The sequence below is a fragment of the Dasypus novemcinctus genome, chromosome 8, assembly GCF_030445035.2.
Source record: "Dasypus novemcinctus isolate mDasNov1 chromosome 8, mDasNov1.1.hap2, whole genome shotgun sequence".
NCBI lineage: Eukaryota > Metazoa > Chordata > Mammalia > Cingulata > Dasypodidae > Dasypus > Dasypus novemcinctus.
The window spans coordinates 84,183,139-84,195,341 of NC_080680.1; the positions used below are offsets into that span (position 1 = coordinate 84,183,139).

The following is a 12,203-nucleotide window of genomic DNA, read 5'->3' on the forward strand; positions in this document are numbered from 1 at the left end:
TGATACTCTCCTCCGCTCTCCCCAACCTGGGGAAAAGGATATCTGTATGTTAAGCCTAGAAGGAGAGATGGTGAGATATTCATAGTGACTAACTGGGGTCTGTGCAGTGTCAGCGACATAGTTTTATTTGAGCCTTTCAGTGTTTTCCAAGTAGTGTACAACGATCATGTATTAATTTCACACCCAAATTTAAAAGAGTTAAAACAAATTTTCTAAACCAATTTCCTAGCTATGCCAAGGAGGAAGCTGATGCTGCGGCTCAGAATGCTTAGTTCATGGCTTCTTCTTTAGACTTTATTTTGACCTGGTGATTTGTGGTTACCAGAAGCCCACGTATGAGAAATCTCCCTAGGAAATAATCCAAAATGTGGAAAAGGGTCTGTGGACAAAGATGCTCGTCATAGTGTTACTGATGATAGTGAAAGTTGTTAGAGATTGAAATGTTCGGTTATGGGGCGTGGTTAAATAACTATGGCATATTCATTTGGTGGAACATTGCACAGCCATTGAAAATGGAGGTAAGGAAGAGGTGTACCAATAGGAAGAAATACTTGTGGTAGATATAAAATATGGTGGTAAAAAATCAGGACATAAATTATATGTGTTATGACTTTAATTATAAACATAAGATTAGAAGGGAATATAAAAATATGAGAGTAGTTAAATAAAGGTGATGGGGTTATCAGAAACATTTATTTTCTTTTGTCCTAAAAATGCCAATCTTTCCCTAAAGTTATATATTCCTTTTAGGATAATTCAAAAAACTCTTTTAAATAAAAGATGAGCACCTTTCGAAACTCTTCTGTCTAGGGTTGGATTCTGGACGGCATCCCCGAAACACGGGAGCAGGCCCTGATGATTCAGACCCTGGGGATCACGCCCAGGCATGTTAGTAAGTAGCCTCCCAGTCGTTTCCTCCCACCAGAGCTGCAGGCCCCGTCCCCACAAGAGCCATGGAGAGTGAGCAAATGACCACCCTGTCTGTGCTGCTGGCTCCCCAGGGCGTCTCCCCAGCCCAGGCAGTGTTCACAAGGAAGGTGCAATGGGCCTGTGGTCAAAGCAAGAAAGAGGAGAACACAGTGAATTTTTCAGAAAACTAAATGTGTGCAATGGAAGAGCTGTCCTCTGCCCTGAGATTATATTCTTTGTGTTTTGGTGCTGAAAAGACCTTTCTCTTAGGAATCCATGTGCTGGGAGATGGCTGTTGTCATTTCTATCATTATGTAGCGAAAGTAGCATGAAACACGTTATTGGTCCATGAGATTCGAATGGCTGCTGGACTCCACTGCTCCATCTGCCTGCCTTTGCTCCGTTTTTCTCTTTCCAGTTGTGCTGAGTGGACCAGACACAGTCCTGATTGAGAGAAACGTGGGGAAGAGAATCGACCCTCAAACTGGAGGTATGACCATCCTTGCCCCTGTGGAGTTTCAGAGAGACCCCCACCACCTCCATTTTTGTGAGCACTTACTGTCTTCTGGGCATGAGAGGCAGCATAGACAAGCTGAGGTTCAAATGCCACAGACTAGGTTCTGAGCTGGAAGACACTTTGGGGGTAGCCAATTCCTGCAGTTAAGGATGTGGAGGCCCAAGAGATGAAGGGAGGGCCCTAACCGTGGCAGAACAGACTAGAGCCTGGATCGAGTGGGCTAGTCACTCCTGATGCCTGCGCTTTGGGTCCAGTCTCTGTGGAACATGCCCCCCCGGCTTGAGGCCACACCCAGGAACCAGAGAACCACCTCTGTCTCCTGGGGCAAACGCTGGGCCTCCCAGGAACTCTGTGCTCTTTGCAGTGAATGCAGATGAAGGAGGCATTATCGGGGCATTATTGGGGAGAATTGGCGCCTTGGGGCAAAGGACTCCGGAGTTAGGCCTTGAAGAATAGGCATTTCATCAGACCAGGGAGTGCCCTTGACCTCCTGGTCTTAGGCTTTGGAAGCAGATAGATCTGGGTTAGTTGATCCTTGGCTCTGCCCAGTTCACTGGGATGAATTGCCCCATGTCTCTGAGTCTCTGAGTCTCATCAATCTGGATGTGGTCCTGAAAATACCAAGACCTACCTTTGATAGGATTGTTGTTGCTGTGAGGATGAAATGAGAGCACACAGGTAAATGCATAACCGAGTGCCTGGAGCGGGAGGAAGTGCTCAAAACATCACAGCTACCCTTATCACTGTGCTGAGTATCCTTATCAGTTACCATTGTGCTGAGTATCATTATCATCCTTTGGTTATTAATAGTTATTGTTAATAGTAACAGATGGGCAGGCCCAGAGCCAGAGCAGCCTCCTGCCCTTCTGATGTTGGACCACTGCTTCCTGTCCTGCTCAGCCACACCCAGCCAATCTCCAGCTGCTGGAGCTCCTAGGCTCTGGCTGCCAGGACAGAAAACCAACCCCCCTCACCCCCACAACCCTCCCCACCCCACTCCAGACCAGATGCACTTGGCCACCCTTAGCGGCCACTTGATTGAGGCGATTCTAACACCTCTCTTCATTGCAGAGATTTATCACACCACTTTTGACTGGCCCCCGGAAGCTGAAGTCCAGGACCGACTGATGATGCCGGAGGGTATCTCAGAGCTGGAGACAGCTCAGAAACTGCTGGAATATCACAGAAACATTGTCAGGATCCTCCCTGCTTACCCTAAAATCCTGAAAGTCATCAGTTGTGACCAGCCATGTGTGGACGTCTTCTACCAGGGTAAACACAAACGGGCAACTCCATTTGGATGCCTCCTGGCACCCTGACCCTGGACATGCATCCAATGGGCGGGGTTCACCGTATACTTCCACCCTCCTTATCTGGACATCATGTAATCTGGCAACGGCCAGTGTCCAGGATATGCCTGGGACCCTGGAGGCCAAGTCTTAAAGAGTCCAAATTCCCTATCCAGAAGCGTGTCCGGAGTTCCTGGGAGCACCCCACTCAAAGACCTGGGGCTAATGCTCTACACTCGGGTGGGTTTGGATTTCCAGAGTACAGCAGGTTTGAAAGTAATGGGTGGAATGGAAGAAGAGGCAAGGCCAGTATGGGGGGCTTGGGTGGGGCGGGGTTACGGAGGGAACATGGTAGCAGGAGGTTTTGGCCTGACTGTAACTGAAAATGGGGAGAGAAAATTTGTAAAGATTAAACACAAACCAACAAACAATACACCCCACCACCACAAATACCAAAAACAAAACAAAATACAACTCTGGAATGGTGGGTCCATTCAGAGGAGTGACCAACTGCAGTCCCAGGAAGAACAGTAACAAAATTTCCCAGTAGGGGAGTGGATGTAGCTCAGTGGTTGAGCACCTGCTTCCCATGTACAATGTCCCAGGCTCAATCCCTGGTGCTTCCTAAAAAGAATTATTGGGAAGCAGATATGACTCAAGTGATAAGCCATCTCTGCCTACCATATGGGAAGAGCCGGGTTCGATCCCTGGGCCCTCCTGGTGAAAAAGAAGAAGGGAAAGCGTGCCCGTGTGGCAAGCCAGTGCCCGCATAGTGAGTCAAGTGCCTGCATGGCAAGCCAAGTGCCCATGTGGCAAGCCGAGTGCCTGTGTGGCAAGCCGAGTGCCCGTGTGGTGAGCTGAGTGCTCATATGGGTCCCACATGGCGAGCCAAGTACCCATGTGATGAGCCAAGTGACCATGCGAGTGCCCACATGGCGAGCCAAGTGCCTGCATGGTGAGCCAAGTGCCCAAGCAAGTGCCTGTGTGGCGAGCCAAGTGCCCACGTGGTGAGCCGAGTGCCTGCATGAGTGCCCACATGGTGAGTTGAGTGCCCACCTGGTGAGCCGAGTGCCCGCATGAGTGCCCACATGGCGAGTTGAGTGCCCATGTGGCGAGTTGAGTGCCCATGCGGTGAGCCGAGTGCCTGCATGAGTGCCCACATGGCGAGTTGAGTGCCCACGCGGTGAGCCAAGTGCCTGCATGAGTGCCCATGTAGTGAGTTGAGTGCCCACGTGGTGAGTTGAGTGCCCACATGATGAGCCGAGTACCCGCATGAGTGCCCACGCAGAGAGCCAGTGCCCACACAAGTGAGTCACACAGCAAGATGATGACACAACAAAAGAAAGATGAAGGGAGAGTCAAAGAGAAGCACAGCAGAGACCAGGAACTGAGGTGGCAGAATTGACAGGGAACCTAGCCATATCAGAAGTCCCCAGGATGGAATCCCAGTGAATCCTAGCGGAGAAAGATAAAAAGAGAAATAGATAACAGAAGATCACACAGCGAATGGACACAGACAGCGAGAACAGCAGGGCGGGGGCATAAAGTTGTCAGCAGCTTTGTGGCAGCCAGGCTGATGTGGGCTGAGCCCTGGGGCCTCACTCCACCACACACCAGCAGTACAGACTTCCACCACTCTCTTAACCTTGCTCAGCCTCAGTTTCGTCATCTCTAAAATGGAAACAAAAATCATACCTACCTCACGCTTTAGTGGAGATTACATGATATCCTGCAAATCATAGAGCCACAGCCGTGGGCCCCGTAGCAGGAACAGAGAAATGGCTTAATAAATGTCAGAAAGAATTGCTATTTTCATGACTCAATGTCCCAGTCACAAAGGCAAGGGAAAGTTGCATTAATTCTATCCCAAAGTAGTAGTGTTATGATTTTTTAAAGTCTTGGTAAGCTTCAGTTGTCTTAAAATCCAGTAGGCCCCCTTCCATGTAATGCCAGGTAAATGAATCATTTAGTCTGTTTGGACATAATGAAAAATAACACCACAGATACTGAAGACATTTGATAGTTTATGAAGTCCTTTTTTCAAATCTCCGGAAGGAAAGATTTTGTTTGGTGGGGAGATGATTCTGAGCTCCCTGAACTCGGGCTTCCAGCTCTGCTCATCCCGCCCTTCCAGGGGCCTCAACTGCTACCAGACCTGTTGAATAAGTGGCTTTCTTTTCTGGAGAGCTCAGAAATGCGATTCTGCCTGGGTGGCATCTACTGTACAGCCTTGCTCTCTGAATGGGGCAATCAACCAACGGTTGGTTGTCTAGAAAATGAGGCTACTTTAAAAATGCCAGACTTATGATGGCTTGTAATTTATCAGTGATTTTGCATCTCGGAAGGGTCTTTAGTAGAAAACACTAAGCTCTTAAGATAAACAACAACATTCGTCTTAGGCCATGATTCTGAATTTACACATTAATTACTTCCAAATTACTTAATTAAATTTAAAAGTTCATATGGTCGTTCATAAAGAATTCATGCCTGGAATTGTAAATAAAAAGTGAGTGTCTGAATATTAATTATTATTAATTAATAATGCAGAGAGATAAATTGAATATTGGAATGCAAAATTCTCTGCTTTTTTTTTTTTTTTAAATCTCTCTGCGTGTAGCCAGCAACCACATATTTTTAAAAAGAATAATTAGATGTTGAGACTGTCTGGGGGATCATTACTTCTAATTAACTTAGTTATTTACTGTAAATTAAGCATCATTTGTAAGCAGGCTGCTTTGCCTGTTTTATTTGTGCTTTTCAGCTGGGCTGGTAGGAAGGTCTGTGAATAAAGAGAGCCGGGCTTGAGTTGCTTCCTGTGGGTTTCTCTCACTGGGGGAAAATATTACACATGGCAGTGGATTTGGGATCGTTGCCCCAGCTTTGCCAACTCTCTGAGCCTGAATGGCTCTCTGTAAACTGGAGATCAGAATAACACATCCCTTGTGGGATTATTGGATCGAATAAGTGAGATAATGCCTACAGTGTATTTAGCTTAGCAATTAAGAAATGCTAGTGATGACATTGATGATGATCACGATCACAACCTTGAGGACAGTCAGTTCACTTTGTAGCATCTCTAATGATCCTTCTGATTTAGAAAATTGTACAGATTTGAGACTTCAAAATTCACGCAGTGAACATATCCCAGTGGTTCTCTTCTAAGGCTGATTTTGCTGCTCCCACGGCCTAAGCGGCCATGTGAGATGTTTTTGGTTGTCACTCCTGGGCGGAGGGGGCGTGCGGTGGGACCCTAGTGGACAGGACAGCTCTCACCACAGAGGGTGCTGCGGTGGAAATTCTGCCGTGCCTGGAACAGTGTCAACTGACCATGTTCCTGAGGACGGGCCTTTTGGCTCAGCCCCTTGCCCAGGCAGAATCCACCGAAAGGCAAACTGGCCGAGGCGAGTTGGGAAGAAGGGTAAGAGGGCCACCCAGGGCTGCCCTTGCTCCGGAGGGTCTGGGTGCCGGGCAGGAGATTAGGCCTGGCCTGGGGACGGAGACCCTGTTTTCAGGGGGGCTAGCTGGAGGGGAAAGTGGGGGAGGCAGGGGCTGTGGCCTCAGCAGGCAGGCATCTCTCCCTGCTCAGTTTCCCCTTTTAAGGCCTAATCAGCCTGTTCTGCCTCCTCTCTTATGTTTGCGGTGAGGTGACCTGGTTTGAAGTTCAGGAGTTGTTTCCCTGTGACTCCTTGGCATCCGGTGACCCCCACTGTGCCTGTTGCTTTATTGTCAGAGACACTCACCCCTGTCTTTCCATTTCTCTTTGTTCGTCAAATGCCAGGGGCACACCACAGGCCAGGGCCACGCAGTTAAATCTGCCTACTCCAGTGACCTATTTGATCATTGCTTCTTTGGAGACTCTCAGCAAAGTTAGTGTCACCAGAGTGTGGCTGCACAAATTATTCTCCAGCAAGTCCCGAGTCCTTTAGATGTCCCCACATGCTAGGCCCCCACTTGGCCTGAGCATTTATCAAAGCCTGTATCTGATACCAGGCGCAAGCCACAGAAAGCCGCTCTGAACCTTCGCTAGCCCAGGCTGCTCCCGCAGGCTGCAGGTTCGAGGCTCAGCCCGGATTCAGTCTGGAAACATCCCAACCCCACACCGCGCACATCTTCAGGCACCTTGTGTTCCAGCACCAACCCCCAAACACAACACACCCAGCATCAATTTGATCAGGAGGGAACCATAGATGCCTGTGCTGAGTTGTAGAGGAATTCCAGGACAGTGCCTGGAGGGGGTGGCTGCTGTGGACTTAATTGCCCCCTTCTCACCTTGGTGCCCAGGCCTGAAGCATAATTTCTTCTCCCGCTGCTTCACCCTGTGGCCTCTCAGTGGATGCACAGAGGGTTTCCATGGTGCTGTAAAAGTGAGAAATAATTGCTGCCGTTAAAAGAGCCAAAGCAAAGGTGTTGCAAGCCGGTTTCCTTTTATTTAGGACTTCATATCCTCTCTTTCCAGCTCTGACCTATGTTCAAACCAACCATCGATCCAATGCCCCGTTCACTCCACGGGTGCTGCTTTGCGGTCCCGTAGGCAGTGGGAAAAGCCTGCAGGCTGCCCTCCTGGCACAGAAGTATGGCCTTGTCAACGGTGAGTGCCGGAAGCACTCACCCTGCTTCCAGAGCTTTCCCTACCTGCTGCCCTCCTGTTTCTTGTTTTCTAGGGGTGGTAGGAGTGTGGGAAGGGGATCAGGATCACGTCTCTTCTTACTATCTGCTCTAAACAATTTTAAGTTAGTGCATTTTTTGCAGGGATAAGATTTTTTTTTCCCTCTCAAAGAATATTGTCATGAAAACAGTAACCGATAAAAACATGTCCACAGCCCGAAAGCTGGAACATTTTCTAGTCATAATTTTTCTATCCTTTGGAGTGGTGGTTTTTCTGTTATACACCAGAGGTGCTTCCATCCAGCCTCTGCATTCTTGCTCAAAGCTGCAGCACTTGCATACTATGGATCTGTTTATTTTCTCTGGTCTCACTTCACTCCCCCAACTCAGGTCATTGTGTTTACAGGCAAACAGTTTCTGAACCAGAGGAAGTCTTCTCCCTCTGCAGAGTTTCAATAAATATTTTACCAGGAGGAGAGAAAATATTGAAATCAGCTCTCCAGGTCTTTCCCAGGGTGGTCCCAGGCGGTCTTGGATGCTAGCCTGCCTTCAAGATGATAAAGGTTTGGAAAGGAAGAAGAAATTGTAGCAGACACACAGTGCGGTTGGGGGAGTTAAAGGCACTGCTCCCCCAAATGCTCCAAAATCCTCAATACTCTATTTACTAAGATACATACTAAGATAACATGAAATCTGCACCCCCATATGTATCAATACACACCCCCCAAATTATGCATACATACTGTACAAATACAAATATGCATATATACACTCTATCTATCTATCATCTACCACCTCAGAATGATCAAGATTTGAATAAAACTGCTTTTCAATTAGGTCTCCTCCAACTTAAAACTCCGAAGTCACTGAGAGTAGCCAGGAATCAGTGGTAAAAGCAAAAGTACCAACGATATCACACACATGTAAAGTGAAGATGAACTGAGCAATTATTCTGCAAATTTGATTAGTGTGGAAAAATAATCTCAACACTTTAGGACAAAAAAATTGCTTTTCCTCACATAAATAGTTTTTTTACATACTGAATTATTTAAATTATTCATTCTCCTTTTGATTTAAATCTCCTTTTTATTTTGATAGTCCTGTTAAGAGTATTATAAGGCTAAATTTCCGGCTGTGGTTAAGGATGACTTCTTCGTTAAGAATGAACAGCAATCTAATTGCAGTTACACGTGCATGTTTAAGTGTCTGCATTTATTGTTATGTGAAGAGTTATCGTGGCAAGTGCGTAAATGGCAGAGGAAGGATCTGAAAAGCAGCAATACCTTAATATAGTGCATGGTTTTATTTAAATAACTGTCACCATGCTGTATTTTGTTTATGCAGAAACACTCATTCAAGAAAAATATTTTTAATTTGAATTGTTTTCAGTGCACTAGTCATGAAGACGTGAAATTACCTGCCTAGATTTTTCCAAAAATGAAAATAGAAAAACTCGTCATGGGTTCTCTTTTGTCATCAGTTGCCCATTACAGGACTATTTTAGAAAACTGAGCATTTGGAGACTAACTCAGAAAGTCTGCATGCATGGCACCGTTGAGATTCCTCCCAAGCTCCCACTGGCCCCCTGCCCTGTGACCCTCCCCTGACGTGGTTCTAATCTCCACGTCTATGAACCTCGAAGTCATGGGAAAACATCTCCAAACAAACAATCCACTCACCTTTCACTCTGACAAGATTTATAGAAAGACTCTCATTTACAATTGGTGGGAATATAAATTGGCACAACCTTTTTGAAAGACAAAGGCCACTAATGAATAAAATTCTAATGTGCAAATCCTTTGACCCACTGATTTCACTCCTAGGATTTTTATTCTACTGAAACGTTCACTCAGATACTCAGCAAGAGATGTGAAGCATACATGATGAAAATTAGAGGTAACCTCAAGCTCTTAGTAAGAGGACTAATTAAATTATGGCACACCCATACAGTGTAGTACTAGGCATCTAATAAAAAAAGTGTAGATTGGCTTGATATCCATGATATATTGTTAAATGCAAGGAGAGGCAGAAAGCAAGTCATCCACCAGTATTCAGGGGATGACCTCATTTTTGTTTATTTTAAAAAGAACATTAGTTTATATTCAGAAGAAATCTAAAGTCATGTCCATACCCCAAATTGGTTACCTGTAGAGGATATATTATACAATTCTGATTTCTTTTTTTTACAATGAACATGCATTTTCAAATCAGAAACAGCTTTGAAGATTTTACTTTAAAATATTATCAATATTACTCATTGAGCACCTGCTGTATGCAATGCACTTTACTAGGTATAGTAATAGGGTCAAATGTAGAAAAATAAGATACACTTAAGTATCCAAGTAAGCCCTGCAGTGCTGGGAGAGGGGGAGCTGGTGAAATGAAGTGAGGCCAGTCTCAAAAACAATCCCAGACCTGTTTGTCTCCAAAGCCTTGCTACCTCATGTATAGCCCTTATTTCTCTTCAGAACGTCTCATCAGAATCCCATAGCAAAAAGACATTTGCCCTTTTCGATAATTTTGACCACAGTTTTAATTATTTTTTTCTTTCCAGATTTTGAATCTTTAGGAGAGAAGAGACTGTTACAATATTTTCTTTATAAGATATTATAAAATGCAGTGGTTGTAGGCAGGGTTTTTAGGACATTCTTTTCCAATATAAACATTTGAAGTTATATGTGTGTTCCTGTAAACACTGCTTGAGCTGCATCCCACAACATTTTAAAGTTGTGTTTCATTATAACTCAATTCAAAATATTTTCTTATCTCCCTTGTGATTGCTTTTTTGACACATGTATTATTTACAGATGTGCTGCTCGATTTCCAAAGATTTGGGGATCTTCCAGATTTTTTGGTTACGATTTCTAATTTCATTCCATTTTGATCAAAGAATATACTCTGTATGATTTTAATCCTTTGAAATTTGTTGATAACATTTTATGGCCCAGCATATGGTCTATATTAGTAAGTTTCACGTGCTTTTGAAAAGAATCTGTATTTTATCTTTGTTCAATATTGTGCTCCATAAATGTCCACAATAATCAGATGTTCAATAGCATTGTTCAAATCTTATATATATATATGATTTTATATATAAAAAATATATATACATATATTTTAATAAATATGTATATATATATTTTTAGGTACTGGGGCTGGGGATTGAATCCAAGACCTTGCATGTGAGAAGCCATGCTCAACCACTGAGCTACACTGGCTCCCAAGTTGGTTTTTTTATTTGTTTCTTTGTTTTATTTTTAGGAGATACTGGGGATTGAACCTGGGCCTCATACATGGGAAGCAGGCACTCAACCACTTGAGCTACATCAGCTCCCCTAAATCTTCTATATTCTTAATGATTTTCTTGCTACTTCTTATTTCAGTTACTGAGAGAAGAATGTTAAAATCTCCAACTCTAATTGTGGATTCGTCTATTTCTATGCCAGTTTTTTGCTTCTTGTCATTTGAAGCTCTGCTATTTAAGGCATATACATTTAGGATTATTATGTCTTCTTGATGAAACACCCTATTTATCATTAGGAATTGTCCTTCTGCCTCTCTACCAATACTCATTAACTTAAAGTATTTTGTCTGATATTAATGTAGCCACTCAAACGTTCTTATGGTTAGTGTTTGCATTGTGTGTCTTCTGTCCTTTTTCTTTTAAATTCTTTGTGTCTTATATTATACGTATGTGTCTTATAGATGGCATATGTTGAGTCTTGCTTTTTTTTTTGGAAGCAGATGCTCATCCACTGAGCTACATCCACTCCCCATTGAGAGTTGGTTTTTCCATTTGTTTTTTTGTTTTCAGGAGGTAGTGGGGATTGAACCTGGGATCTCATACATGGGAAATAAGCACTCAACCACTTGAACTACATCCATTCCCCAAGGATTGCTCTTTTAAAAATCTAGTCTAACAATCTCTGCCTTTTAATTGAAGTCTCTAGTCAGTTTCCATTTAAAGTAATTTTAGTGTAAGGTTTTGGTAGTAAGACTACCATCTTGTTTTTTTGTTTTCTATTGCCATCTGTTCTTTATTCCTGCCTTCCTGCCACAATTTTGCATAATCAAATGTTATTTTAGTATTCTATTTTATTTCTTCCATTGCTTTTTAGCTATATCTCTTAGCTTTATTTTGTTGGTGGTTGCTCTAGGGATTAAATATGTATCCTTTACTTGTCACGGTCTATATTGAATTAATAATATACGTCTTCATGTGTAATATAAGAACCTTACAGCAATATATTTTCATTCATCTCTCTCCTGTCCTTTGTGTTATTCATGGTCTTACATTTTTACTTCTATAAACCCTATAAGACATTGTAGTGCATTTTTTTGTTTGTTTTTTGTTTTGCTTTAAACAGATATTTGTCTTTTAAAGAAGAAAGGAGAGGGGAAAAAAGGCTTTTATATTTCTCCACATGTCAACACACCTCATTTCTTTGTTTAGATTGAAGCTTTCATTTGGTATCATTTTTTTTCAGCCTACAGAACTTCTTTAACATTTCTTGTAGTACAAGTCTGCTGGTAACAAATTCTCTCAGTGTTCCTCTGTCTGAAAATGTTTTTATTTCACCTTCATTTTTGAAGGATTTTTCACTCCCTTTAGAAATCTTTGTTGACAGTTTTCTCTCTCAGCACTTTAAAGACATCATTCCATTGTTTTTCTGGTTTGCATTCCTTCTGATGAGAATCCAGAGATTGTTCTTACCATTATTGTTTCTCTTATACGATTTATCCAGATGGCTCTCTTTGTGTTTATTCTGACTGGGTTTCAGAGATTCTTGGGTCTGAGGGTTGGTGTTTCTCATCAAACTTGGAAATTCTTCTGCCATTATTTTCTCAAATATTTTTTCTTCTCTTTATCTTTCTCCTTCTCC

The 12,203-nt window shown here is 43.4% G+C and overlaps 1 protein-coding gene across 2 annotated transcripts in view; it reads left to right on the plus strand.

The window, feature by feature from the left end:
- Positions 1-12,203, plus strand: part of AK8 (adenylate kinase 8) — a 139,497-nt gene that overhangs the window by 46,930 nt on the left and 80,364 nt on the right. For both annotated transcript variants that reach the window (XM_058302134.2, XM_058302135.2), the window contains 4 exons: positions 811-892; positions 1,328-1,399; positions 2,498-2,698; positions 7,172-7,303. In XM_058302134.2, coding sequence (XP_058158117.1) covers positions 811-892; positions 1,328-1,399; positions 2,498-2,698; positions 7,172-7,303 — 487 coding nt within the window. The remainder of the gene's footprint in view (positions 1-810; positions 893-1,327; positions 1,400-2,497; positions 2,699-7,171; positions 7,304-12,203) is intronic.